Raw genomic sequence first — 26,239 nt, 5'->3', positions numbered from 1 at the left:
GTGGATCTCTCCATCTTCTCTGCTTCATAAATAACCCGTTATCTCTCATATAACTAAGGATAAGGCTAGAGCAGGTGAGACAAAATGGAGAACGACATAACACAACATGCAGATAAACTTAAATCAATAACATTTACAGACACATTAGAATTGGATGAACATACTGAAGACACAGACAATGTATGCGAACCATACACTTTTTGTGGCCCACTTAGTTTAAGTGGGTCAGAAGTAACATTAATATATACATTAAAAAACAACCCTGTACCATGCAAGCCAAAGTTTCCAGGAATAGCTGTAGCTCAACCTTTTCTCTTCTTCTATTCCTCTCCCTCTCTTTGTCAAGCAATGACTGCATATGAGAAGGGGACAGAGTCATTAGCCCTCATAGAACTTAGAACAAATGGTTCCTATCACTGTAAAACTGGGTAGAGTAATGAATAGACAGAAACGTCCTCTCTGTTTGTAAAGTACAATAAAAAAAATACACAAATCCATCTTTAATTAATAGTTTAAGATGTCATTGTTTTATAAAAGGAGAGCAGATGCACTTGTAAGCCTATTGTTAAACTATTTTACATAGCTACACAAAGTTCCAAATCCTACAGGGATTAAAATGTACCTGTATGTTGGACAGAATGTCTGCTGGTCATATGCATGTTGTCAGAGCCGGCCTTAGGCATAGGCAAACTAGGCAGTTGCCTAGGGCATTTGGTATGCTTAGGGGCACCAGCAGCTTCTGCTGATTAAAATGATATGCGGCATGCCTATATTCTGTGTGTGACTGCGGCTGTATCTGCATACAAAATGCTACGTTGCAGTGTAGTCCTGGAAACCACTATAATGTAGCATTTCATATGCAGATTCAGCCGCAGTCACACACAGAATATAGGCATGCTGCATATCATTTTAATCAGCAGAAGCTGCATGTGCATCCTAGCCACATAGTAATGCAAATAAGATGCATTTTTATAAACAAAAGGCTCCCGACATTAGCAGAGCTACCAGCTGACTCATGGCAGGCATCTCCTGCAGAACTAGCGGCGGTGCTAGGGGCCACCAGCCAAAATCTTGCCTAGGGCATCCTATTGGTTAGGGCCGGCTCTGCATGTTGTAACACCACAACTCATACCCTGAGAGCCATTAGCACATTGTTATTATCAACATCTATGCATAATTACGTTCTCCTTCCTATTATCGCATTCTGTGTAACTTATACTGTATGTGGTTATCTGATATCTGCAAACATTTGTTGAGACAATGTAAAACTGCAATTCGTCCAAATAAAAAATGTAAGAATGGAATAGAAATAGCTCCGTGTAGTAGAAAAACAATTGACGCGCATGTCCTAATAAAACATATATGTTCTCCTATAAGGAGAGTATAGAGTCATTGTATTGTACATGGCTGAGTCTCAGAGACTACACATTGTAATCCTCCATTGTTTAAAGTAAAGTGTCTATTACCGATGGCAATAAAAATGCAAAGTCCAGATAAGTAACAATCCACAGCGGACTTGTTGGCTTTCTTAGGAATGGTAGTATGAAAATGTTTCCATTAAAGACAATGCTTAATACTTTGTATCACGACAAGTCTTGGCAATCTTAACAGCTTTGTCTTCGGCCTTCATCTCAAGGAGAGCTACATATGGTCGCCCATGTGTGTTGTGCAAATGTTCATTCTTTTAAATTCATCTCCCAAAGTGATCCTGATGGCGCATCTTGTTGATGCTTGGTTCCTGTGAAGCTTCTTTCTCCATCACGTAGACTTAATCACTGGATCCCCAGAAAACTTTTTATGTAGGAACCCAAGTTTAAGTGACGAATGCTGGGCAATGGGGTCCTCTGTCCATACCAGTGAGGTGGACAAACTTTTCCGTTCGCCCTTGAATATTGACCGTCTGCGTTGTCTTTGTAGGAGTTGTTTAAGTTTTTCTTTGAAGAAGCTCGTAGTTAAAGTGTATAGGATGGGGTTTAAGGCACTGTTTATCGGTAGAATAAATATCACAATCCAGGAGGTAATAGTGCCTACAGTATAAACAGAAGAACGCAAAAACAGGAGGATGAAATCATGTTTGTTAAATGGCAGTAAGTGAACATAATGATTTGTTTGCTATAAGACAGAATGACAATAAAATAGCAACATATGTCCCCATAACACATTCAGACTGCGATTGGTTAGCATGCTAATTTCATTTTGGAAAACTGTGTTTTGCTTGTCATTCCCTAATTACATTGTTTTATTCTGGAATTGTCCATCTGTCTCCTGCTTTGTATTGTACTGATGGTAAATAGCTCTAAGTAACATTTAAAGTAAAGTACCTTATAGTGCCTTATGTCCTATTAAGATAAAATAAAGATAAAGAAAAGGTTTTAATTAATCTACTGTGTCTCCACAACAGAGGTGTACAACTATTCTTGGGCCATTTAATCAATGAGAGTAATTTGCAACGGAAAGATTAAACAAACCCGTGCTTACGGGAATGTGTCACAGCCTGGTCCAGCTCTAGAGCAGCCAAGTTACTAAGGTGGCGCCACGCTCCATTTACAAAGCAAAAAGCAGAGAACATACAGAAATATGTGTATTAATATTATACTATTTACATTACGTAAGCATTTACACATCAGGGGAACGATCTCTGTTCAATTTTCATAGATCGGGCTGACGGAGGTTGTGAACAAGATGTGCTTTGTCAGACAAGATGGGGAAGCAAATAGCCTGTGTGGGTTGTAAGTACGGGAATGAAAAAGCAACAATTATAACCCAGGTTTTCCAGTTTTTGCTAATGCAAACTTTTTGTTTAACCTCTAGCAATTTCCTGCTTACTTTTGAGCCAATTTAGGCTTTTCACTGGCTTTAAACTGCTTAAATTCCATTAAAAACTAAATAACACGGAGGTGTACCAATAGTACAGCTCCTATAGAATGTTAGTTCTTATGAACAGGGTCCTTTTTCCTTCTGTGTTCTCTAAATGGGTGTGATACTATTTACCGGTGTTCGGGATGCCAGTGGTCATATGACCAATAATGGCATCCTGATGGAGAAGATATTGACAGGGGTCCGGTAAGTATATTTACCTTCCCAACCAACCCCGCCTAACCCTAAACTTCCTCGCTGCAGCCTTATCCTAATACACCCCCCCCATCCCCCTGCAGCCTAACCCTAACTATCCCCGGTGGTTCCTAAACTTAACCCCCCATTCCTGCAGGCTAAACCTAACCCTCCCCTGCAGCCTAACTCTAGCTCTCCCACGGGAGGTGCCTAACCCGAACCCTCCCTTCCAGTGGCGTAGGTTCGCCCAAGACACCCGGTGGCATGAAAAATGTTGGTGCCCCCCCTATATACTGTATACACACACACACACACCCTTCATATGTAGCTATCCGGCACTCATGTTGAACAGTAGCAGCGTGCTCAGGTGCCTTTCCCAATAGTAATATAGATACACATACAAAGTGGACGGCACTCCAAGTCAGTCATCACAACAAAATAGACACCAGCATACCTTTATAGCACACCTACAGTGCTCCCTCACCCACCAGCGTGTCACAGTGTAGATACTTTGGCACAGTGGTGTGCCGATACACTATATATATAAAAAACACACAAACGCCCATTTTACTTAAACACACACACACAAACGCCACTTTCACTTAAACACACACATACACAGACGCCACTTTCACTTAAACACACACACGCCTCTCACTTACACTCACGCCTCTCACTTACACACGCCTCCTTAGCTTAAACACACACACCTCCTTCGCTTAAACACACATACGCCTCTCACTTACACACACACCTCTCACTTACACACATGCCTCTCACTTACACAAACGCTTCTCACTTACACACAAGCCTCTCACTTACACACATGCCTCTCACTTACACAAACGCCTCTCACTTACACATGCTTCCTTCCCTTAAACTCACACACACACACACACGCCTCCTTCAAACTCACACACACACACACACACACACACACACGCTTCCTTCACTTAAACACACAAACATGCCTCTTTCACTTACACACACACACACACACACACACACACACACACACACACACACACACACACACACACACGCTTCTTTCACTGAAACACACATATGCCTCTCTCACACATACACACACACACACACACACACACACACACACACACACACACACACACACACACACACGTCTCCCTTACACGCACACACGCCTCTTTCACTTAAAAACACACACACACAAACAGGAGCTGCGTTCTGGAGCTCCTCCTAGCTGTAGCCACAGCCAGCTCTCTGTATATACTAGGAGGCAGCTTCAGTGTCACTGACGTGAAAGATCCTCGCAGCGAACGAACTTCAGGGTCAGACAGCTGGAGACAATGTTGGAGATCTGCCCCCTTGAGGTCAGGAGCCCGGCGGCAGCCGACTCCACTGCCTCCCAGAGTTCCGCCCCTGCTCCCTTCCCTGCAGCCTAATCCTCCCCTACTGGCAACACCTAGACTTAAGCGCAGCCTAAACCTAAGAGTCCCCTGCATACTTACCATCGGGATGGAATGCCGGCAGTCACGATTCCGGCATCAGCATTTTGACTCATGTCAGAGTTCTGACGCTGGAATTTTGACCGCGTGACAGGATTCCGGTGCCCGGATTTCAATTTATCCCCTCTAAATAATTGTGTAGTCTACAGCTTTAAATCTGGGGTGGATGTGTGCGTTAGGGGGTTTACTGGTCACTGTGCATGTTATGTGCTGCAGTTACTGATTCTCCCCCATGCATTATTGTGCGGTTGTGTGGCAATTGGTGGTATTGCTATCTGCCCCTATCATTATCCGTGCTCCTGTCTGCAAAATAGCGCGCTGATTTGCCAGCCAATGATTGAATAGTCAGTGGCACTGACTGCTCTCAAAACTGCAGCTATCCATTTCGCAGCTGTTGTTGCCGCATGTGCAGCACTGTCCCTGGCTGTCAGCTGGAGATTGTGCTGGCAAAAAACAATAAAGTTTTTATTTTTTCCAATAGAGCAGCAGATGCCGCTGGGGGATCTCTGACCGGTGTATGTGCAGAAAGTATTCAAGTGGTTGTCAGATGGCGAAAGAGGGAGAGTGCACTTTGGCAAAACCAGGACCTACTTTGCTGCGCTTAACAGACAAAGCAGGTCCTGCCATGTAACAGGAGATACAGGGTTTAAGATGATACATCTCTCCCCATGTTCTGAATATTTGCAAAGTTCTGAACATCTCTTTAACAATCCTGTTTGCTCACCCGTGTAGATTTGTTCCTTCACCGTTGTATGGTGTGACGGAACACTTGTGTCACCATATACAGTAAATGTTATGAACCACAAGCAGTGGTTTGTTTTCTGTTCATGAATTTTATGTTATATTTCTGTTTGCATGCCAGGGTTTCTCTTGTACTGGTTTAGAAGACTCTTGTTGGCCGTCTGTGGTGAGTCTGTGTAACTGCAGCCTGTTTTCTATGTGTTAAGCCTCACCTGTCAGATATTTGGTCATTATGTGGTGAGTCTGTGTACTGCAGTCTGGCTCTTGTCTGTGTAGCTTCACCTGCCAGTATTTTGGCCACTACCTTGTGCCTGGCTTCCAGCCATCCTGATTGGGGCGTGCTTTCCTTATTACCCAGCTAGCCCTGCAGTCCAGTGCCGGTGATAGAAGTTTGTTATTGTACCTGTATGTTCTAGTTCTTGGTTAGCTTCCTGCAAGCTTGTTCCTGGTCCCTGTCAGCAGCTTCCTGTGGAGCCTCTCTCCCTGCCTCTGGTGTGTACCTGCATCCAGCTTGTGTACTCCAGTGTCCTATGTCCAGTTCCCTGAGTCCTGTCCGAGAGATCGTTTCCTGCTGTCCTCCGAGTTGCCTTCCAGTAGAGTGGTCTGTAATCTCAAGCCTCTGGGTTCTGATCATTTCCTGCACACAGCTGTTGTGGTGTCGGATCTGCCGCACTTTATGGCTGAAGACGTATTGTCTTTATATATTTTTGGTTGTGTCATTTTTGCGAAGGTTTCCGCATTGCTGTCTTCGCCTTATTATGACGGGTTATTTGGCAGTTAGGTTGCATTACTTGATTTGCTGTTGTTCCAGGCGGCTGCGCTGCACATTAACTACTTTGTTATTTTTTGTATCCTTCTCTGTTTTAGTTGCGTCAGTCTTAGTTAGTTTTCCCCTTGTTCTTCTCTGTCTCGGGTAACGCCTTGTCACCTATTAAAACCGGGGGGCATCGAAGTCTGGGCGGACCTAATTCGCCCATTCAAATGCGGCTGCCGTGGGCACAAGAAACCATAGTCTTGCAGGCGTTAATCGACAACTGGGAAGGACAATGGAGTCAGGGATTTTTGTAAGGTATTGCTTATCTCAGTCCAGTTGCAGCTTCACGCGTCTGTACTTGGAACTCTCCTGGTGCCACCCAATCTCCTGGGTTCCAAGTATGCAGAACATAACAGTAAATAAAAAATAATAATAGTTAGAGATGAGCAGGTTCGGTTCCCTGAGAACCGAACCCTACTGGACTTCACTACCCGATCCCGGATCCGAGTCAGGCTCAGGTTTCCCCGCCTGACTCGGAAACCAGAACGAGGCAAAACGTCATCATCCCACTGTCGGATTCTCGCGGGGACTGGATCCCATATAAGGAGCCGTGAGTCGCCGCCATTTTCATTCCGGCATTGGAGAGTGTAGCAAGAGGACGTGTCTCTCTGTCCTCAGTGTCCTGCATCAGTACAGTGGTAGTGTCTTTTGCTGCATCAGTTCAGTCACAGTGGTGTTGTCCTCTGCTGCCATATGTCCAGTGCTACTGTATAAGTCCAGTCCAGTGGTGCTGTGTTGTGCTGCATCAGTTCAGTGGTGGTGTATTGTGCTGCATCAGTCCAGTCACAGTGGTGGTGTCCTCTGCTGCCATATGTCCAGTGCTGCTGTATAAGTCCAGTCCATTGCGGTGGTGCTGTGTTGTCCTGCATCAGTACAGTGGTAGTGTCTTGTGCTGCATCAATCCAGTCACAGTGGTGGTGTCCTCTGCTGCCATATGTCCAGTGCTGCTGTATAAGTCCAGTCCATTGCAGTGGTGCTGTGTTGTCCTGCATCAGTCCAGTGGTGGTCTCCCTGTGCTGCTGTATATAACCAGTGATACTGCCGTATATGACCAGTGATACTGCCGTATATGGCCAGTGATACTGCCGTATATGGCCAGTGGTACTGCCGTATATGGCCAGTGGTACTGCCGTATATGGTCAGTGGTACTGCCGTATATGGCCAGTGGTACTGCCGTATATGGCCAGTGGTACTGCCGTATATGGCCAGTGGTACTGCCGTATATGGCCAGTGGTACTGCCGTATATGGCCAGTGGTACTGCCGTATATGGCCAGTGGTACTGCCGTATATGGCCAGTGGTACTGCCGTATATGGCCAGTGGTACTGCCGTACATGGCCAGTGGTACTGCCGTATATGTCTAGTGGTACTGCCATATAATTCCAGTGATACTGCTGTATATGTCCAGTGGTACTGCCATATAATTCCAGTGATACTGCTGTATATGTCCAGTGATACTGCCGTATATGTCCAGTGGTACTGCCGTATATGTCCAGTTGTACTGGCGTATAAATCCAGTCCAGTGGTATTGCCGTATAATTCCAGTTATACTGCAGTATAATTCCAGTGATACTGGCATATAAATCCAGTGTTACTGTCATATAAATCGAGTCCAGTGGTACTGCCGTATAATTCCAGTGATACTGCCGTATAATTCCAGTGGTACTGCTGTATAATTCCAGTGGTACTGCCGTATAAATCCAGTGATACTGCCGTATAAATCCAGTCCACTGGTACTGCCATATAAGTCCAGTGGTACTGCTGTATAATTCCAGTGTTACTGCCGTATAATTCCAGTGGTGCTTGCGTATAATTCCAGTGATACTGCTGTATAAATCCAGTCCAGTGGTACTGCCGTATAATTCCAGTGATACTGCCGTATAATTCCAGTGGTACTGCTGTATAATTCCAGTGGTACTGCCGTATAAATCCAGTGATACTGCCGTATAAATCCAGTCCACTGGTACTGCCATATAAGTCCAGTGGTACTGCTGTATAATTCCAGTGTTACTGCCGTATAATTCCAGTGGTGCTTGCGTATAATTCCAGTGATACTGCTGTATAAATCCAGTCCAGTGGTACTGCCGTATAAGTCCAGTGATGCTGCCGTATAATTCCAGTGGTGCTGCCGTATAATTCCAGTGGTACTGCCGTATAAGTCCAGTGGTGCTGCCATATAAGTTCAGTGGTGCTGTCCTGTGCTGTATATTATTTACTCCAAATAAAGGGGTTATTAATATTTAATCCAAATAATTTTCACAGGGTTTGCCCTGTGTGGTGTAAAGGTACGCTCTCCTGTACCGCATATTGTGGGTAATTCCAAGTTGATCGCAGCAGGAATTTTGTAAGCAATTGGGCAAAACCATGTGCACTGCAGGGGAGGCAGATTTAACATGTGCAGAGAGAGTTAGATTTGGGTGGGGTGTGTTCAATCTGCAATCTAATTTGCAGTGTAAAAATAAAGCAGCCAGTATTTACCCTGCAGAGAAATAAAATAACCCACCCAAATCTAACTCTTTCTGCACATGTTATATCTGCCTCCCCTGCAGTGCACATGGTTTTGCCCAACTGCTAACAAAATTCCAGCTGCGATCAACTTGGAATTACCCCCATTGTTATATAACTCCAGAAAAATAATGGAGAACAAAAATTTGGAGGATAAAATAGGGAAAGATCAAGAACCACTTCCTCCTAGTGCTGAAGCTGCTGCCACTAGTCATGACATAGATGATGAAATGCCATCAACGTCGTCTGCCAAGGCCGATGCCCACTGTGATAGTAGAGGGCATGTAAAATCGAAAAAGCAAAAGTTCAGTAAAAGACCTAAAAAAGAAATTAAATGGTCTGAGGAGAAACATAAACTTGCCAATGTGCCAGTTACGACACGGAGTGGCAAGGAACGACTAAGGCCCTGGCCTATGTTCATGACTAATGGTTCAGCTTTATATGACAATGGAAGCCCTCATCCTCCCGTTAGAAAAATTATAAGTTAAGCTGGCAAAAGCACAGCGAAGAACTGTGTGTTCTAAGATGGTATCACAAATCCCCAAGGAGAGTCCAAGTGTGTCTGCGGTTGCGATGCCTGACCTTCCCAACACTGGACGGGAAGAGGTGGCTCCTTCCACCATTTGCTCGCCCTCTGCAAGTGCTGGAAGTAGCACCCACAGTCCAGTTTCTGATATTCAAATTGAAGATGTCACTGTTGAAGTACACCAGGATGAGGATATGGGAGTTGCTGGTGCTGAGGAGGAAGTTGACGATGAGGATTCTGATGGTAATGTGGTTTGTTTAAATCAGAAACCGGGGGAGTCACCTGTTGTCCGTGGGATGTATAAGCCCATTGTGATGCCTGGGCAAAATACCAGAAGAGACACCTCTTCAGTGTGGAATTATTTCTCCACAAATCCGGACAACAGGTATCAAGCCGTGTGTTGCCTCTGTCAATCTGTAATAAGTAGGGGTAAGGACGATAACCGCCTAGGAACATCCTTCCTTATACGTCCCCTGCTGTGCATTCATCAGAAGTCCGTGTCAAATTGTGAAACTTTGGGTAAGAGCGTAAGCAGTCCACTGACACCTAAATCCCTTCTTCCTCTTGTACCCAAGCTCCTGAAAGACACACCACAAACTCCCTCAATGTCAACTTCCTCCTCAGTCAGGAACGTCAGTAGTCCTGCAGGCCATGTCACTGGCAAGACTGAGGAGTCCTGTCCTAACCGGGATTCCTCCGGAGGATCCTTGAGTGGTACGCCTACTGCTGCTGTTGCTGCCGCTGCTGTTGTTGCTTCTGGGAGTCGATCGTCATCCCAGAGGGGAAGTTGGAAGACCACTTGTACTACTTCAACTAAGCAATTGACTGTCCAACAGTACTTTGTGAGGAAGATGAAATATGACAGCAGTCATCCTGTTTCAAAGTGGATAACTGAGGCCTTGACAGCGATGTTGGTGTTAGACATGTGTCCGGTATCCGCCATTAGTTCAGTGGAACTTAGAGAATTGATGGAGGTAGTGTGTCCCCGGTACCAAATCCCATCTAGGTTCCACGTCAGAAAAAGTGTCCTCAGTGTCCTAAAAAATTTAGTTGTACCCACTGTCCACTTAACCACGGATATGTGGACAAGTGGAACAGGGCAGACTAAGGGCTATATGACTGTGACAGTCCACTGTGTAGATGTATTGCCTTCCGCAGCAACAACAGCAGTGGAACCAGTAGCAGCATCTTGCAAATGTCAACTCGTTCCTAAGCAGGCTACGCTATGTATCACCGCTTTCCGTAAGAGGCACACCGCTGACAACCTCTTACGGAAACTGAGGGACATCATCACACAATGGCTTATCACAATTCGACTCTCCTGGGGATTTGTGATATCGGACAACGCCACCAATATTGTGCGTGCATTACATCTGGGCAAATTCCAGCACATCCCATGTTTTGCACATACAATTAATTTGGTGGTGCAGATTTTTTTGAAAAATGACAGGGGCGTGCAGGAGATGCTGTCGGTGGCCCAAAAAATTGCAGGCCACTTTCGACATTCAGCCACTGGGTGCCGAAGACTGGAGTGCCAGCAAACACTCCTCAACCTGCCCTGCCATCACCTGAAGCAAGAGGTAGTAACGAGGTGGAATTCAACACTCTATATGCTTCAGAGGATGGAGGAGCAGCAAAAGGCCATTCAAGCCTATACATCCACCTACGATATAAGCAAAGGAGGTGGGATGCACCTGACTCAAGTGCAGTGGAGAATGATTTCCGTCTTGTACAAGGTTCTCCAACCCTTCGAACTTGCCACACGTGAAGTCAGTTCAGACACTGCCAGCTTGAGTCATTCCCCTCATCAGGCTTTTGAAAAAGCAGCTGGAGAAATTGAAGGAGGAGCTAAGATGGAGCAATTCCGCTAAGTATGTGGGACTTGTGGATGGAGCCCTTCATTCGCTTTTCCAGGATTCAAGGGTGGTCAATCTGTTGAAATCAGAGCACTACATTTTGGCCACCATGCTCGATCCTAGGTTTTAAGCCTCTGTTGTATCTCTCTTTCCGGCAGACACCAGTGTGCAGAGGTACAAATACCTGCTGGTGAGTAAATTGTTAACTCAAGTGGAACGTGACCCGTCAACAGCTCCTCCTTCATTTTATCCTGCAACTAGGGCTGCGAGGAAAAGGATAAGATTTCCTAGCCCACCCACTGGCGGTGATGCAAGGCAGTCAGGAGCAAGTGCTAGCATCTGGGCTGGACTGAAGGACTTGCCAACGATTACTGACATGTCTACTGTCACTGCATATGATTCTCTCACCATTGAAAGAATAGTGGAGGATTATATGAGTGACAGCATCCAAGTAGGCATGTCAGACAGTCCTTATGTATACTGACAGGAAAAAAAGGCAATTTGGATGCCCTTGCACAAACTGGCTTTATTTTACCTAAGTTGACCCCCCTCCAGTGTCTACTCCAAAAGAGTGTTTAGTGCAGCTGGTCACCTTGTCAGCAATCGGCGTAGAAGGTTACTTCCACAAAATGTGGAGAAGATGATGTTCATCAAAATGAATGATAAATTCCTACGGGAAGACCTTTACCAGCAATTGCCTCCAGAAAGTACACAGGGACCTGTGATGGTGGATTCCAGTGGAAGCGAATTAATACTCTGTGAGTATGAGGATGTACACACTGAAAGGGGTGAGGAGTCGGAGGATGAGGTAGACATCTTACCTCTGTAGAGCCAGTTTGTGCAAGGAGAGATTGATTGCTTCTTTTTTGGTGGGGGCCCAAACCAACCAGTCATTTCAGCAACAGTCGTGTGGCAGACCCTTATTATTATTGGTCTGTTAAAGTGTGCATTTTCTGTGTATACAACATAAGGGTGGGTGGGAGGGCCCAAGGACAATTCCATCTTGCACCTATTTTTCTTCTTTGCATCATGTGCTGCTTGGAGACTAGTTTTTTAAAGTGCCGTCCTGTCTGACACTGCCGTATAAGTCCAGGGGTACTGCCGTATAAGTCATGGGGTACTGCCGTATAAGTCATGGGGTACTGCCGTATAAGTCCAGTCCAGTGGTGGTGTCTTGTGCTGCCATAAGTCCAGTGGTGGTGTCCTGTGCTGTATATTATTTACTCCAAATAAAAGGGTTATATACTGTACATTACTAATATTTTTATCCAAATAATTTTTACAGGGTTTGCCCTGTGTGATATAGGGGTACGCTTGCCTGTGCTGCATATTATTATAATAGCTCCAAATAAAAGGGTTATTATTATCCAAATTAATTTTACAGGCTTTGCCGTGTGTGTGTGGTTCAGGGGTACGCTCTCCTGTGGCACCAATATTGTGCGTGTATTACATCTGGGCAAATTCCAGTCCCATGTTGTGTGTGCCGCACACTTGTGTCGCTTGGGTGGTCTTCTGTTTGCCGGCGGTCGGGCTCCCGGCGCTCAGTATACCGGCGCCGGGAGCCCGACAGCCGGAATACTGACAATTATTTTCCCTCGTGGGGGTCCACGACCCCCATAGAGGGAGAATAAAATAGTGTGGCGCGCGTAGCGCGCCACCGTGCCCGTAGCGTGGCGAGCGCAGCGAGCCCGCAAGGGGCTCATTTGCGCTCGCCAAGCTGTCGGTAAGCCGGCGGTCGGGCTCCCGGCGCCGGGATGCTGGTCGCCGGGAGCCCGACCGCCGGCCAGCCGTAGTGAACCCGTGTCGCTTAGCTTAGTCATACAGCTACCTCATTGCACCTCTTTTTCTTCTTTGCATGATGTGCTGTTTGGGGCCTAGTTTTTTTAAGTGCCATCCTGTCTGCCATTGCAGTCAGTAGCGGATCTTGCCACGGGCAAGCAGGACTTTTTCAGGGCGCCATCCGGAGGGCGCCGCACCAGGGCAAGATCCGCTGCTGCTGTGTGCCCCCCGCTGCCCCCCTGCTGCCACCGGCCGCTGCCCCCCCGTTGCCGCTGGGAAGGGAAACTAGACGCGTACGCGTCTAGTTTCCCTTCGTGGAGAGGTCCTTTACTGTGTGGTGTGTGATGATGTCATCGCGCACTGCACAGCAAAGGTCCTCTCCACGAAGGGAACTAGACGCTACGCACATCGCGCACCGCACATCATTTCTGTCTGTACAGGGGGCGTAAATGACCACGCCTCCTGTTCGAAGCCATGCCCCCTAATGCTGCCCGGGGCGCCAGAAGCCCCGGAACCGGCCCTGATTGCAGTGCCACTCCTAGTTGGGCCAGGTGTTTGTGCCGCACACTTGTGTCGCTTAGCTTAGTCATCCAGCCACCTCGGTGCAACCTTTTGGCCTAAAAACAATATTGTGAGGTGTTCAGAATAGACTGGAAATTAATGTTATTGAGGTTAATAATACCGTAGGATCAAAATTACCCCCACATTATGTGATTTTAGCTGTTTTTATGTTTTTTTAAAAAATCGTCCAGATCCAAAACCAAAACCGAAACACAAAAGGGTGATTTTGGCAAAACCAATCCAGATCCAAAACACGAGCATGGAACCAGAACCAAAGCACAAAACACGAAAAGTGCCCGCCGCACATCTCTAAAATAGTCCTAGTCTATGCAGAAGCTGGCAGTAACTGATTGAAAAACTTTATTATAAATGAGTATGGAAATGAAATTGCAGTTATCATAATGCCACACAAAGGGGTCTATGTACTAAGCCTTGGAGAGAGATAATGTGACAGAGATAAAGTACCAACCAATCAGCTCCTAACTGCCATGTTACAACCCGTGTTTACACTTTATCACTCTTCAAGGCTTAATACATCTGCACTAAAATGAGGAAACTTTCCTACTTTTATATATTTAGGGAGACAGAGGCGCAAATAATGTATGAAGTGTACACACCACATGGCACTGGCCACACCCACATAGAGCTGGTCACAGATCCTCTGCTTCTCTGGCCCTTGATCATTTTTCAGCCCTATGGGCAGATGTATATATGCTTGGAAAAAGATAAAAAGGAGGGAGAGAGATAAAGTAGCAACCAGTCAGCTTCGGTAATTTTTTTGTAGCACAATGACGCCCCACAGTGATGTAAAATGGGGTTTGCTGCAAAGCTCTGCCCCATTCCTGGCAAGACTCCGCCCCTTTTTGGGATGGATTCCTGTTTTCTGTTAACGCAATGCAGGGAGGTATAAGACAGTTAGGAGCTGATTGGTTGGTTATTTATCTCCGTACACTTTATCTTTCTCCAAGGCATAGACCCCTTCATTTGTTACAACAAATGATTCCAAATGTAAGAGGAGTACTAGACTACGCACTTTAAATTGGAATTGTAACCCTATTACAGCCAACAGTCTCAATGTCGCCAGGACTTTCTGGACCTTTTGGACACTAAGGGATTGCTGTATCAGGCAGTGAAAAAGAGTAGACAAGTGAATGGTTGCTATGGAGAGCTTCTCCACTTGTCCACTTCTCCACTCTTTTAACTGCTTGATACATCAACTCCTAAATGAGATGTTGCCTATTAGCAAGTTGTCATGGCTTTCCAGGAAAATGGTCAAAGCTGGGTGGACCTGGACTTAGTTTGGATGGACCAGGAAAGGTTGGAAGATATAGTAGTGTGCTAACAACAAGAATGTAATGTCAGTAGTTTACACATGTACAGTAGGTACTGAGGGGGTCATTCAGACCTGATCGCTCGCTAGCTGGCTTTTGCAGTCCTGCGCTCGCATAGTCGCCGCCCACTGGGGAGTGTATTTTAGCTGTGCGAGTGTGCGATCGCATGTGCAGCGGAGCGGTACAAAAAAACCTTTGTGCAGTTTCTGAATTGGCCAGAACTTACTCAGCCGCTGAAATCACTTCAGCCTGTCCGGTCCCCGGAATTGGCGTCAGACACACGCCCTGCAAACGCTTGGACACGCCTGCGTTTTTCTAACCACTCCCTGAAAACGGTCAGTTGACACCCACAAACGCCTTCTTCTGTCAATCTCCTTGCGATCGGCTGTGCGAATGGATTCTTTATCCAAAGCCATCGCTGAGCGGCGATCCGCTTTGTACCCATACGACGCGCCTGCGCATTGCGGTGCATACGCATGCGCAGTTCTGACCTGATCGCAGCACTGCAAAGAACGCTAGAGAGCGATCAGGTCTGATTGAACCCCTGAGCCTTTAATGAAATATTTATTTGCAATAGTGAATTTTAGATATTGCAATCCCTGGCTTCTCCCCATTATATACTGTATGCTGACAGACGGTGCCCGTTTATCTGTGACACACTGAGGGATGTGGAGTACTGAGGTCACTCAGGTGTACAACACATTACAATACAATATGTATTATTTTAATCACACCACTTACATAGCACTTCTGTGCTTCTTATTAACCCTTATTAATTCTCACCTGTGTGCTGACCTGGGGTGGCCGACCTGTGCCGACATCATGGGGTCCTGCACCCCGGACGCATACCTAGTATTAGGAACCCCCAGTGACGGAGAAGCCTTGTCGATCGGCCTGGGGGCTTAACCCTATATCTGCAGATATACGCAACTAAGATCTCCGTATTATCTGACTATTATGTAGTAATATTTTTCACTCGGTGTGCATTAGGGAACACATTGTTTTTTCCTACACAGAATTACCCCTCCCTTTTAGCACCTGAGTGACATTACAATCTGATTGAGCAGCTTTCCATTTTGTACATTACAATACACATTACAATACATTCAGTACATAAATGGACGGTATGTCACGCATAGCACCATGTAGCACATCATCTCGTCTTACTGAGGGTCACACTGCACTGCATACATCCAGTAAGACACGGCAGTAGAATACATTAAGCTTACCTGGGATTTCTACACGAAACAGAGAGAGGATTTTCAGAAGAAAAACAGGAATCCAGCAAACGGCATCTGAAAAAACTATGAAAAAAAATCTGTTGGCAACAGCGACATCCATGTGGATATGATTCCTGACTTCTGAGGTCTTTAGAGTGGTCTTCTGTATCGAGCAGAACATACTGACATAAGAAAACACTATAATGATGAAGGCCACAAGATTTACACCTGTCAATGGATACATAAGAAACAAAAATATGAGAAAAGTAAACAAAAAATGATTGCAACAAAGGAAGAATAAACACAATACCACTGACATGAATACAGGAGACAATAACTACAACATGCTGCTATGCAGTCCTCAGTTGCAATCTAGAATCGCCAGCACAGACGGTGTAATGGTTAGCATTACAGCCTCACAGCACTGAGGTCGTGGGTTCAATTCCCACCATGGCCTTAACTATGTGGAGTTTGTATATTTTCCCCGTACTTGCGTGGGTTTCCTCCGGGTGTTCCGGTTTCCTCCCACAATCCAAACATATACTGGAAAGTTATTTGGCTCCCAACAATATTAGCCCTAGTGTGAATGTGAGTGCGTGTGGTAGGGAATATAGATTGTAAACTCCACTGGGGAAGGGACTGATGTGAATGGCCAAAATATTCTCTGTAAAGCGCTGCGGAATATGTGTTGCGCTATATAAATAATTGGTAATAAATAAAATATAGAATCACATTTGGACAACATTATTTGGACACAAGAATTATGAAGAAGTAAAAATGGAAGACAAGGAGGGTCATCTATGAAGCTGCAAGAATATGGATCCTATTGGTCTAACATACTGTTTTCTTTCCTTTTAGAGGAATAACACTTATTTAAAGATTGTATTTTGCAGGCATCCCCTGCACCGGGTGGTATTCATGTGACCGCCGGTCAGCTGACCGACAGTCACATGACCTCCTCCACCAGCCCGACGGGTCACTGTCCCGATGGTCGGCATGCAGACCAACAGGGACTATTTCCACTCGTGGGTGTCCACGACACCCACAGAGTGGGAATAGAACCCGTGGCGACCGCAGGTCGCCACCGAGCCCGCAGCGTGGCGAGTGAAGCGAGCCCGCATGGGACTTGCTGCATTCGCCCCTCTTCGCCGGGATCCCGGCATCGGTATGCTGCCGGGATCCCCGCGTCGATAAGCTGACCGGCGGTCAGCCGTACTACACCCCCTGCACTAGCACCTGATACACAATCCATAGCTCGTAACATTTGGGAGTCGTCCAGAACCAGGATGGGGATGTGCCAAAGACTTTGCAAAAAGAAAGGTTACTACCACATTTCCCCCTAATTCCAATAGGGACAAATGTACTTATCACAGAACAGCACCACACTCCCCTCAAATAACTACACAACCAGGAAGAGAGAGGGGAGGGGGGCTGCATGGGGAGTAACTGTTCCCCTTGATGAAAAGTCTTCAAATAGGTGTCTATGCAGTGTTACAGCGGACACAGACCCCTGGTACTGCTGGGACTACCCATTCCCTATCTCATCTCCATACAGCCCATGACCATCTCACCAACAGTGCCACCTCTGGCTCACCCACTTCCTGCTGCATGTAACTTTCCTGGTACAGGTCTTGGGTATGCACAATTTAATAGCACGCTTGGCAGCTATACAATATTCATAGCATAATTGCAGTCCTCAAGAGCAGGCCCACCTTTGCTATGTTTGAGCTGGGTGAGATTCAGTAGCTGGGGCAACGGCAAGCAGTCCTCTGTGTACTGGCTGTAAGCACAGCTTCAACCCACCCCCACACTGTCAGCAACCCAGCAGGAGACTCAGGTGCACCTCTAGCAAGAGCATGACACTTTTAGCACGCACATCACTCTCCATCAAACCATAACTGGATAACCTGGGGCAGATAATAATAACATAAAACTTCTAGCCAGTTGCCACCAAGATCCTTCTGCAATGTGTGAACATGTGGATAAGAGAGTGCAGTCAGGTAACTCATACCATCAAACCCATTCAACACCAGATAGCATAACTATAATGTCAATCAGATTTAATGCCGTGTAAAACGAATGGGGTAATTATGGGCATTTTATAGGGCAGCTGAGAAGGTGTGATGACATTTGTATGGCTGATTATGCATTAAATTGAGGATGCACCTTCAATATATCATAGTCTGTATGGGCATGGGGCACCTATTTTTCCATCTTCCCTCACACGATCAGCAAGGAACTTTCCCTCCCGCAATCTGCCAAGAAAGTCCCAAAATTCAAACCTTTCCACCCTCTGCAGTTGCAGTCATCTGGACATGTTTAGCTACTGTATGCATTAATCTATATAAATGGGTACATTTGTGTAAATATAGAATAATTGCATCAGAAAATGTCATTTAAGACGTGGGTCTGCATTTCTGCAGCCTCAGCAACAATCCGTAATTGGTATTGTCAAATGGCTCTTAATCTACTGTAGCTAGTTCTGAAAAGCAGGGAGTGGCTGTTGTATACTGATCAGTATACACAGTAAAGTCCACTGTGAGAGTGGTTACTGGATTGAGAGCTCAGGCAACTGAGATTCTTAAGGATACTTGGTGACAAGTACAATCTGTGCAGTATATGCATTATGTATTACAAGCAGAAGGATACTTAATTGTGTCACACATACTCCAACATGCAGTGTGTGGCTCCAAAACAGCCACAATGCCAGATCAATATTTGTATTCCCATTAATAGTCTAATAAACTATAGTGTGGGGCTAAATATAATGCTTATTAATTTGCCCAGCACCCTTAGGACTGTAAATGCCAATCAATTGTCAATTTTTTCTGCAATTATTTATTATAAAAATGGTAGGTCTTAAATTAATACACATTGGAGGTCATTCCGAGTTGTTCGCTCGCAAGGCGATTTTAGCAGTATTGCACACGCTAAGCCGCCGCCTACTGGGAGTGAATCTTAGCTTCTTAAAATTGCGAACGAAAGATTCGCAATATTGCGATTACACATCTCGTAGCAGTTTCAGAGTAGCTTCAGACTTACTCGGCATCTGCGATCAGTTCAGTGCTTATCGTTCCTGGTTTGACGTCACAAACACACCCAGCGTTCGCCCAGACACTCCTCCGTTTCTCCGGCCACTCCCGCGTTTTTTCCGGAAACGGTAGCGTTTTTTCCCACACGCCCATAAAACGGCCTGTTTCCGCCCAGTAACACCCATTTCCTGTCAATCACACTACGATCGCCTGAGCGAAGAAAAAGCCGTGAGTAAAAATCCAAACTTCATAGCAAATTTACTTGGCGCAGTCGCAGTGCGGACATTGCGCATGCGCACTAAGCGGAAAAACGCTGCGATGCGAAGAAATTTTCCGAGCGAACGACTCGGAATGACCTCCATAGTTCCTAAGATTATATTCATGCAGGCATTAAACATAAATTAAGAAACTGTACAGCATATGTATCGAAAAGGAGGAACAGATGGGACTCAAAAGATGGGGACACAGAAATGAGGTATGGAACTGTAACAATGTAACCATAGCTTACCTAAAAATATCCCCAAAGAGTATCCTTTACCACCAATTTCTTCCGTTTGATCAGGATACAATGGAAAACAAACCCCATTTTTTCCGTAGTAGTTTCCAAAAAAGTCCTCATTCCAAAATGGAATCACAGCAATTATAAATCCAATCACCCATATTGCTAACAGGGTCACTAGAGTCTGGCGCTTGCCTGGCCGAATGTTGCTGAATGGAAACACAATGGCTAAGTATTTTTCCAGAGTCAAATAGGTCAAAAGCAGAACAGATACTTCTGTGGACAGCATGGCTAAAAATCCAAGGCTTCGGCACTGCAGACTTTCCATCCAAAGAAGTGCATATTTTTTGTATTGTCCTCGATATTTAACATCAAATACTCCAATGAAAAAGAGATATATCCCCATCAGACAATCAGCACCTGTTGGAAAAAGTACATGTTTTAAATGACAAAACTGGAATATTGGTGCTATTCTAATGTAATGAACAATGTTGAAGAATGTATTTAGACATTTGTAGAGAGATTAAAGAAAGTAATGTACTGTAATACAGAAAAGCAGCTCAAAAAGTTATACTGTGAATCACTTGACGCTTTAAGCTGGGTGCTATGGAAATGGAATGTAGTTGGCATCCTGACGGGCAAGATACTGTTCAGAATCCCAATAGTCAGCATCCCAAAAGTGAGTATGCCAGGAAGGGTTAAGGTCATGTAGCGGTGGGTGGGCGAGGGTAGGGATAGGCATTAGGTGGAGAGTTAGAGCTAGGCTGTGGGAGGGGAGGGTTAGTGTTAAACTGCGGGTAGGGATGGTTAGGGTTAGGAAGAGGGTAAGGAGAAGGGTTAGCAGATATACTAAAATGTGTCGGGATTCTGACTGTCGGGATGCCACTGTTGGTCTTCTACCGCTGGCATCCTGACTGTTGGGATCCCATACCCAAACCATGCCAATTGTGTTAAAATTTGAACTTGTTAGTTAAAAGCCAATGTGCAGTGTTATGCTAGACAGCAGAGTCTCAATGGTTGCCATTTTCATCAGGCCTTATAAGGGGGGTGCACACGGAGAGATTCGTGCTTAAAGTCTAAGCAATCTGATTAGATTGCTTAGAAATTAAGCACATATCTCTCTGTGTGTATGCCCCATAGCGATAGTGATGTGCGTCCCCACGCGTCGCTATCGCTGACTCTAGATTTAGCATGCATCCCCAACGTTTGGTTAACACAGATTTATTTGTCATTGTATTTATTTATTTACTTGTATCTATAAATGTATTTACTTAACGTCTTAGATGCACATTATTTAAAATAATTATTATTCATTTTAATCTTACATCAAACTCTTTTATGTGCTATAATTGTTCACATTCAACGTATAACGTTTTTCATTCTCATGTCATGTACCCACTGTAATATCTGTAGAAACGTACAGTTTCTACAACACATTACACGTCACCATTTTAGTCTTTATAACTACATGTATACTATTAGAATATTCATTATTTTTGTCTTGATTTCTATCATTCCCTAATTTTCCATTCTCTTTATATTATCGTATTTTGCCAATATTCAAATTTTATTTATATTCTTTACATTTGTACTTTTTTTTACACCCTTTAACAGTCACCATTGTTTATTTTCAGAATTATTTTGTTTGTTTTTTTAATCTCATTCTTATTTTTTTATTATTATTTATTATTCATTTATATTTATATTTTATTTTATTGATCTATTTGTTATATATTTGACACTATTTTCCATATCATTATCATTTGTATTTCACTATTGTTCCCATTAATTACTTTAAAAAAATATGTATGTTATTATTAATAGGATAATAATGGATAATATGTTCACATTATTTCTCTTAAATATTTCTCCTTCATGTTTCACTACCATCCTGTTATAATAGGATTTTGGTACTTACCAGGTAAATCCTTTTCTTTGAATCCATAGGGGGCACTGGAGTACTCTTGGGATATGGACGGCTTCCGCAGGAACAAGGCACTGAATAAATTAATTTTGGAACTACTCCTCCCCTCCATATCCCAGAGTACCTCAGTGTTTTTTACTGAGCTGAACAGGAGCTGTAGAGAGGTTGACAATGGAGAATTATATACAACATAACGGACAACAATAAAGTTGACACATAACGTTACTGACAACTAAACAGTTGATACCATAACCGATTAGAACTTGATAATTTGAAACAGTCGGTGAGAGTGTGTTACCATAAGATCCCCTGAACTTACCACAAGCCAGGTAAAACTGCTCTGGGTGGGCGTCCAGTGCCCCCTATGGATTCAAAGAAAAGGATTTACCTGGTAAGTACCAAACTCCTATTTTCTTTTTCATCCACTAGGGGTCACTGGAGTACTCTCGGGACGTACCAAAGCTTCCCCCGTGGGCGGGAGAGCTGTTTGGCACCTGTAACACTACGCGGCCAAAGCTAGATGCTGATGCCGCAAACGTATCAAACTTGTAAAAGCACACAAACGTGTGCACTGAAGACCATGTAGCCAAACGGCAAAGCTGGGTCGTAGAAGCTCCATGATCCGCTGCCCATGACGTTCCCACAGAACGCGTGGAATGAGCTGTTACTGATGTAGGCAGCTGTAACCTAGCATGAAGGTAAGCCTGACGTATGGTCAGTTTTATCCATCTGGATAAGGTCTGCTTAGAAGCTTGCCACCCATCTTGGCAGCATCATAAAGAACAAACAACGTATCCGTCTTACGAACTGTAGACGTTCGGGATACATAAACGCGTAGTGTGCGTACCACATCCAAAGTTCCAGAATCTCTGTTAACACAGGAACTACTATTGGTTGATTGATGTGAAAAAATGACACTACTTTTGGTAAGAAAGCGGGATTCGTCCGAAGTTCCGCTCTGTCATCATGAAACACCAAATACGGTGGCTTGCATGACAAGGCACCCAAATCTGAAACACGCCTTGCCGAAGTTAAGGCTAGGAGAAAATTGTTTTCCAAGTGAGAAACTTAATATCCACTTGTTGTAAGGGTTCAAAATATAAAGACTAAGAAATCTAAAACTAGATTCAAGTCCCATGGCGCTGTAGGTGGAATGAATGGTGGCTGTACTCTGAGGACACCTTGCAGAAAAGTGTGTACCGAAGGCAATAGAGCCAATCGTCTTTGAAAGTAAATTGACAACGCAGATATCTGCACTTTTAGCGTGGATAAACGCAGTCCTCCATCTAACCCTGTCTGTAGAAATAACAAAAGACGGGATAACTTGAAAGATGATGTTGGAAACTTCCGAGCTTTACACCAACCTATATAGGCACGCCAAATTCTGTAATAATGAGCTGCCGTAACCGGCTTCCTAGCTCGTAACATGGTTGGTATAACCAATTCTGGAATGCCCTCTCTTCTTAAGAGGGCGGTCTCAACAGCCACCCCGTCAAACGCAGCCGCGCTAAATCGGGGTAAAGGAACGGACCCTGTTGTAACAAGTCCGGACGTAATGGGAGCGGCCAAGGATCGTCTGCGAGTAGTCCGCGGAGTTCCGAGAACCAAGCTCTCCGAGGCCAATGAGGCGCCACTAGTATGACTGTGATGGACTCTCTTTTGATCCGTTTTAGCAACAGAGGGAGCAGCGGAAATGGTGGAAACAGATACACGAGGCTGTACGGCCATGCGATTGTGAGAGCATCCACCGCCACTGCCTTTGGATCTCTCGTTCTGGACACATACTGGGCGTGTGATGATTGTGGCGAGATGCCATCAGGTCCACTTGAGGGTAACCCCACCTCTGGACCAACCTGTGAAACACTTCTGGATTTAATGCCCATTCTCCTGGATGAAAATCCCGACGGCTGAGATAATCCGCCTCCCAGTTGTCCACTCCCGGAATGAACACTGCCGACAATATCATTTGGTGATACTCGGCCAACTGAGAATTCGAGCTACCTCCCGCATTGCCATGCGGCTTCTCGTTCCTCCTTGTTTGTTGATGTATGCGACTGCCGTCGCATTGTCTGACTGCACCTAAACCGTCTGAGACCGAAGCATGTGCACTGCTTGACGTAGCGCATTGTAAATTGCCCGGAGTTCCAGGACATTTATAGACAGCAATCTTTCGTGATCCGCCCAGTGACTCTGGAGCTGACAATTTTGTACTACAGCTCCCCAACCTCTGAGACTCGCGTCCGTCGTTAGAATTATCCAATTCGAGGCGCCGAACCGTTCCCCTGCGGTTAGATTGTGTACTTTGAGCCACCAGAGTAGAGACACTCTGGCCCGTGGCGACAACCTCACCCTGTGGTGAATCTGCAGATGTGAGCCCGACCACTGTGCGAGCACATCCAGTTGAAAAGGACGTGAGTGAAATCTTCCGAACTGAAGCGCTTCGAAAGCCGCCACCATTGTGCCTAAGAGACGAATGCACAAATGTAACGAGACTGTGCGTGGCTTGAGCACTAATTGTACCAGATGACGAATGACCTGTACTTTCTGTTCTGGTAGGTAAATTCTTTGATTTACCGTATCGAGAATCATACCTAGGAATTGAAGTTGTTGAGATGAAATTAGATGTGATTTCTTGGAGATGACAATCCAACCGCACTGAACTAGTACATTGTACGTTAGCAACGCATGTTAGAGGAGCATCTGTTGAGACGGAGCTTTGATGAGCAGATCGTCCAAGTACGGAACTATTATCACTCCCAGGGAACTGAGATGAGCTATCATCACAGACATCACTTTGGTGAATACCCGAGGTGCTGACGAGAGGCAAAACGGTAGAGCCTAACTGGTAATGGTTCTGCCATATCGTAACACGCAAGAACCTCTGATGAGGTGGTGTAAGTACGTATCCTTAAGATCCAGCGCAAGCATGAATTCCTGTGGCTATAAATGTGCAGGTACTGACCGCAGGGATTCCATCTTGAATCTGTAGTAAGTGTACTGAATGAGCCCTTTTAGGATCAATATTAGTCTGACAGAGCCATCCGTCTTTCTCTATCGTCCTAGTGGATGCTGGGGTTCCTGAAAGGACCATGGGGAATAGCGGCTCCGCAGGAGACAGGGCACAAAAAGTAAAGCTTTTCCAGATCAGGTGGTGTGCACTGGCTCCTCCCCCTATGACCCTCCTCCAGACTCCAGTTAGATTTTTGTGCCCGGCCGAGAAGGGTGCAATCTAGGTGGCTCTCCTAAAGAGCTGCTTAGAAAAAGTTTAGCTTAGGTTTTTTATTTTACAGTGAGTCCTGCTGGCAACAGGATCACTGCAACGAGGGACTGAGGGGAGAAGAAGTGAACTCACCTGCGTGCAGGATGGATTGGCTTCTTGGCTACTGGACATCAGCTCCAGAGGGACGATCACAGGTACAGCCTGGATGGTCACCGGAGCCGCGCCGCCGGCCCCCTTGCAGATGCTGAAGTCAGAAGAGGTCCAGAATCGGCGGCTGAAGACTCCTGCAGTCTTCTAAAGGTAGCGCACAGCACTGCAGCTGTGCGCCATTTTCCTCTCAGCACACTTCACACGCAGTCACTGAGGGTGCAGGGCGCTGGGGGGGGGCGCCCTGGGAGGCAAATGTAACCTATATAAAGGCTAAAAATACCTCACATATAGCCCCCAGAGGCTATATGGAGATATTTAACCCCTGCCTGGATTCACTAAATAGCGGGAGACGAGCCCGCCGGAAAGGGGGCGGGGCCTATCTCCTCAGCACACGGCGCCATTTCCTCTCACAGCTCCGCTGGTCAGGACGGCTCCCAGGTCTCTCCCCTGCACTGCACTACAGAAACAGGGTAAAACAGAGAGGGGGGGCAAATTTATGGCGATATTTTGATATATATAAAGCAGCTATAAGGGAGCACTTATTATAAGGCTATCCCTGTTATATATATAGCGCTTTTGGTGTGTGCTGGCAAACTCTCCCTCTGTCTCCCCAAAGGGCTAGTGGGTCCTGTCTTCGTTAGGAGCATTCCCTGTGTGTCTGCTGTGTGTCGGTACGTGTGTGTCGACATGTATGAGGACGATATTGGTGTGGAGGCGGAGCAATTGCCAAATATGAGGATGTCACCCCCTAGGGAGTCGACACCAGAATGGATGCCTTTATTTATGGAACTACGGGATAGTGTCAACACGCTAAAGCAGTCGTTTGACGACATGAGACGGCCGGACAATCAATTAGTGCCTGTCCAGGCGACTCGAACACCGTCAGGGGCTGTGAAACGCCCTTTGCCTCAGTCGGTCGACACAGACCCAGACACAGGCACTGACTCCAGTGGTGACGGTGACGAATCAACCGTATTTTCCAGTAGGGCCACACGTTATATGATTTTGGCAATGAAGGAGGCGTTACATTTAGCTGATACTACAGGTACCACTAAACAGGGTATTATGTGGGGTGTGAAAAAACTACCTATAGTTTTTCCTGAATCAGAAGAATTAAATGACGTGTGTAATGAAGCGTGGGTTGCCCCTGATAAAAAGCTGATAATTTCAAAGAAATTATTGGCATTATACCCTTTCCCGCCAGAGGTTAGGGAGCGCTGGGAAACACCTCCTAGGGTGGACAAGGCGCTAACACGCTTATCTAAACAAGTGGCGTTACCCTCTCCTGAGACGGCCGCACTTAAAGATCCATCAGATAGGAGGATGGAAAATATCCAAAAAAGTATATACACACATGCAGGTGTTATACTACGACCAGCTATAGCGACTGCCTGGATGTGCAGTGCTGGGGTAGTTTGGTCAGAGTCCCTGATTGAAAATATTGATACCCTGGACAGGGACAATATTTTACTGTCGTTAGAACAAATAAAGGATGCATTTCTTTATATGCGTGATGCACAGAGGGATATCTGCACACTGGCATC

At 45.4% G+C, this 26,239-nt stretch overlaps 1 protein-coding gene across 3 annotated transcripts in view; it reads right to left on the bottom strand.

Annotated features, from left to right (window-relative positions):
* Positions 1 to 922: 922 nt before the first annotated feature.
* Positions 923 to 26,239, bottom strand: part of RXFP2 (relaxin family peptide receptor 2) — a 589,575-nt gene continuing 564,258 nt past the window's right edge. For 2 of the 3 annotated variants that reach the window (XM_063951765.1, XM_063951766.1), the window contains exons 16-18: positions 19,411 to 19,821; positions 15,880 to 16,098; positions 923 to 2,027 (exon numbers count right to left, since the gene is read on the bottom strand). In XM_063951765.1, coding sequence (XP_063807835.1) covers positions 1,759 to 2,027; positions 15,880 to 16,098; positions 19,411 to 19,821 — 899 coding nt within the window. In that variant the 3' untranslated portion in view covers positions 923 to 1,758. The remainder of the gene's footprint in view (positions 2,028 to 15,879; positions 16,099 to 19,410; positions 19,822 to 26,239) is intronic. The other variant, XM_063951767.1, reaches the window with a different exon arrangement.

This window comes from Pseudophryne corroboree, chromosome 2 (genome assembly GCF_028390025.1).
Source record: "Pseudophryne corroboree isolate aPseCor3 chromosome 2, aPseCor3.hap2, whole genome shotgun sequence".
NCBI classification, from domain to species: Eukaryota; Metazoa; Chordata; class Amphibia; order Anura; family Myobatrachidae; genus Pseudophryne; species Pseudophryne corroboree.
Note: the sequence above shows the minus strand (reverse complement) of the source record. Positions and strands in the feature narration are given on the sequence as shown.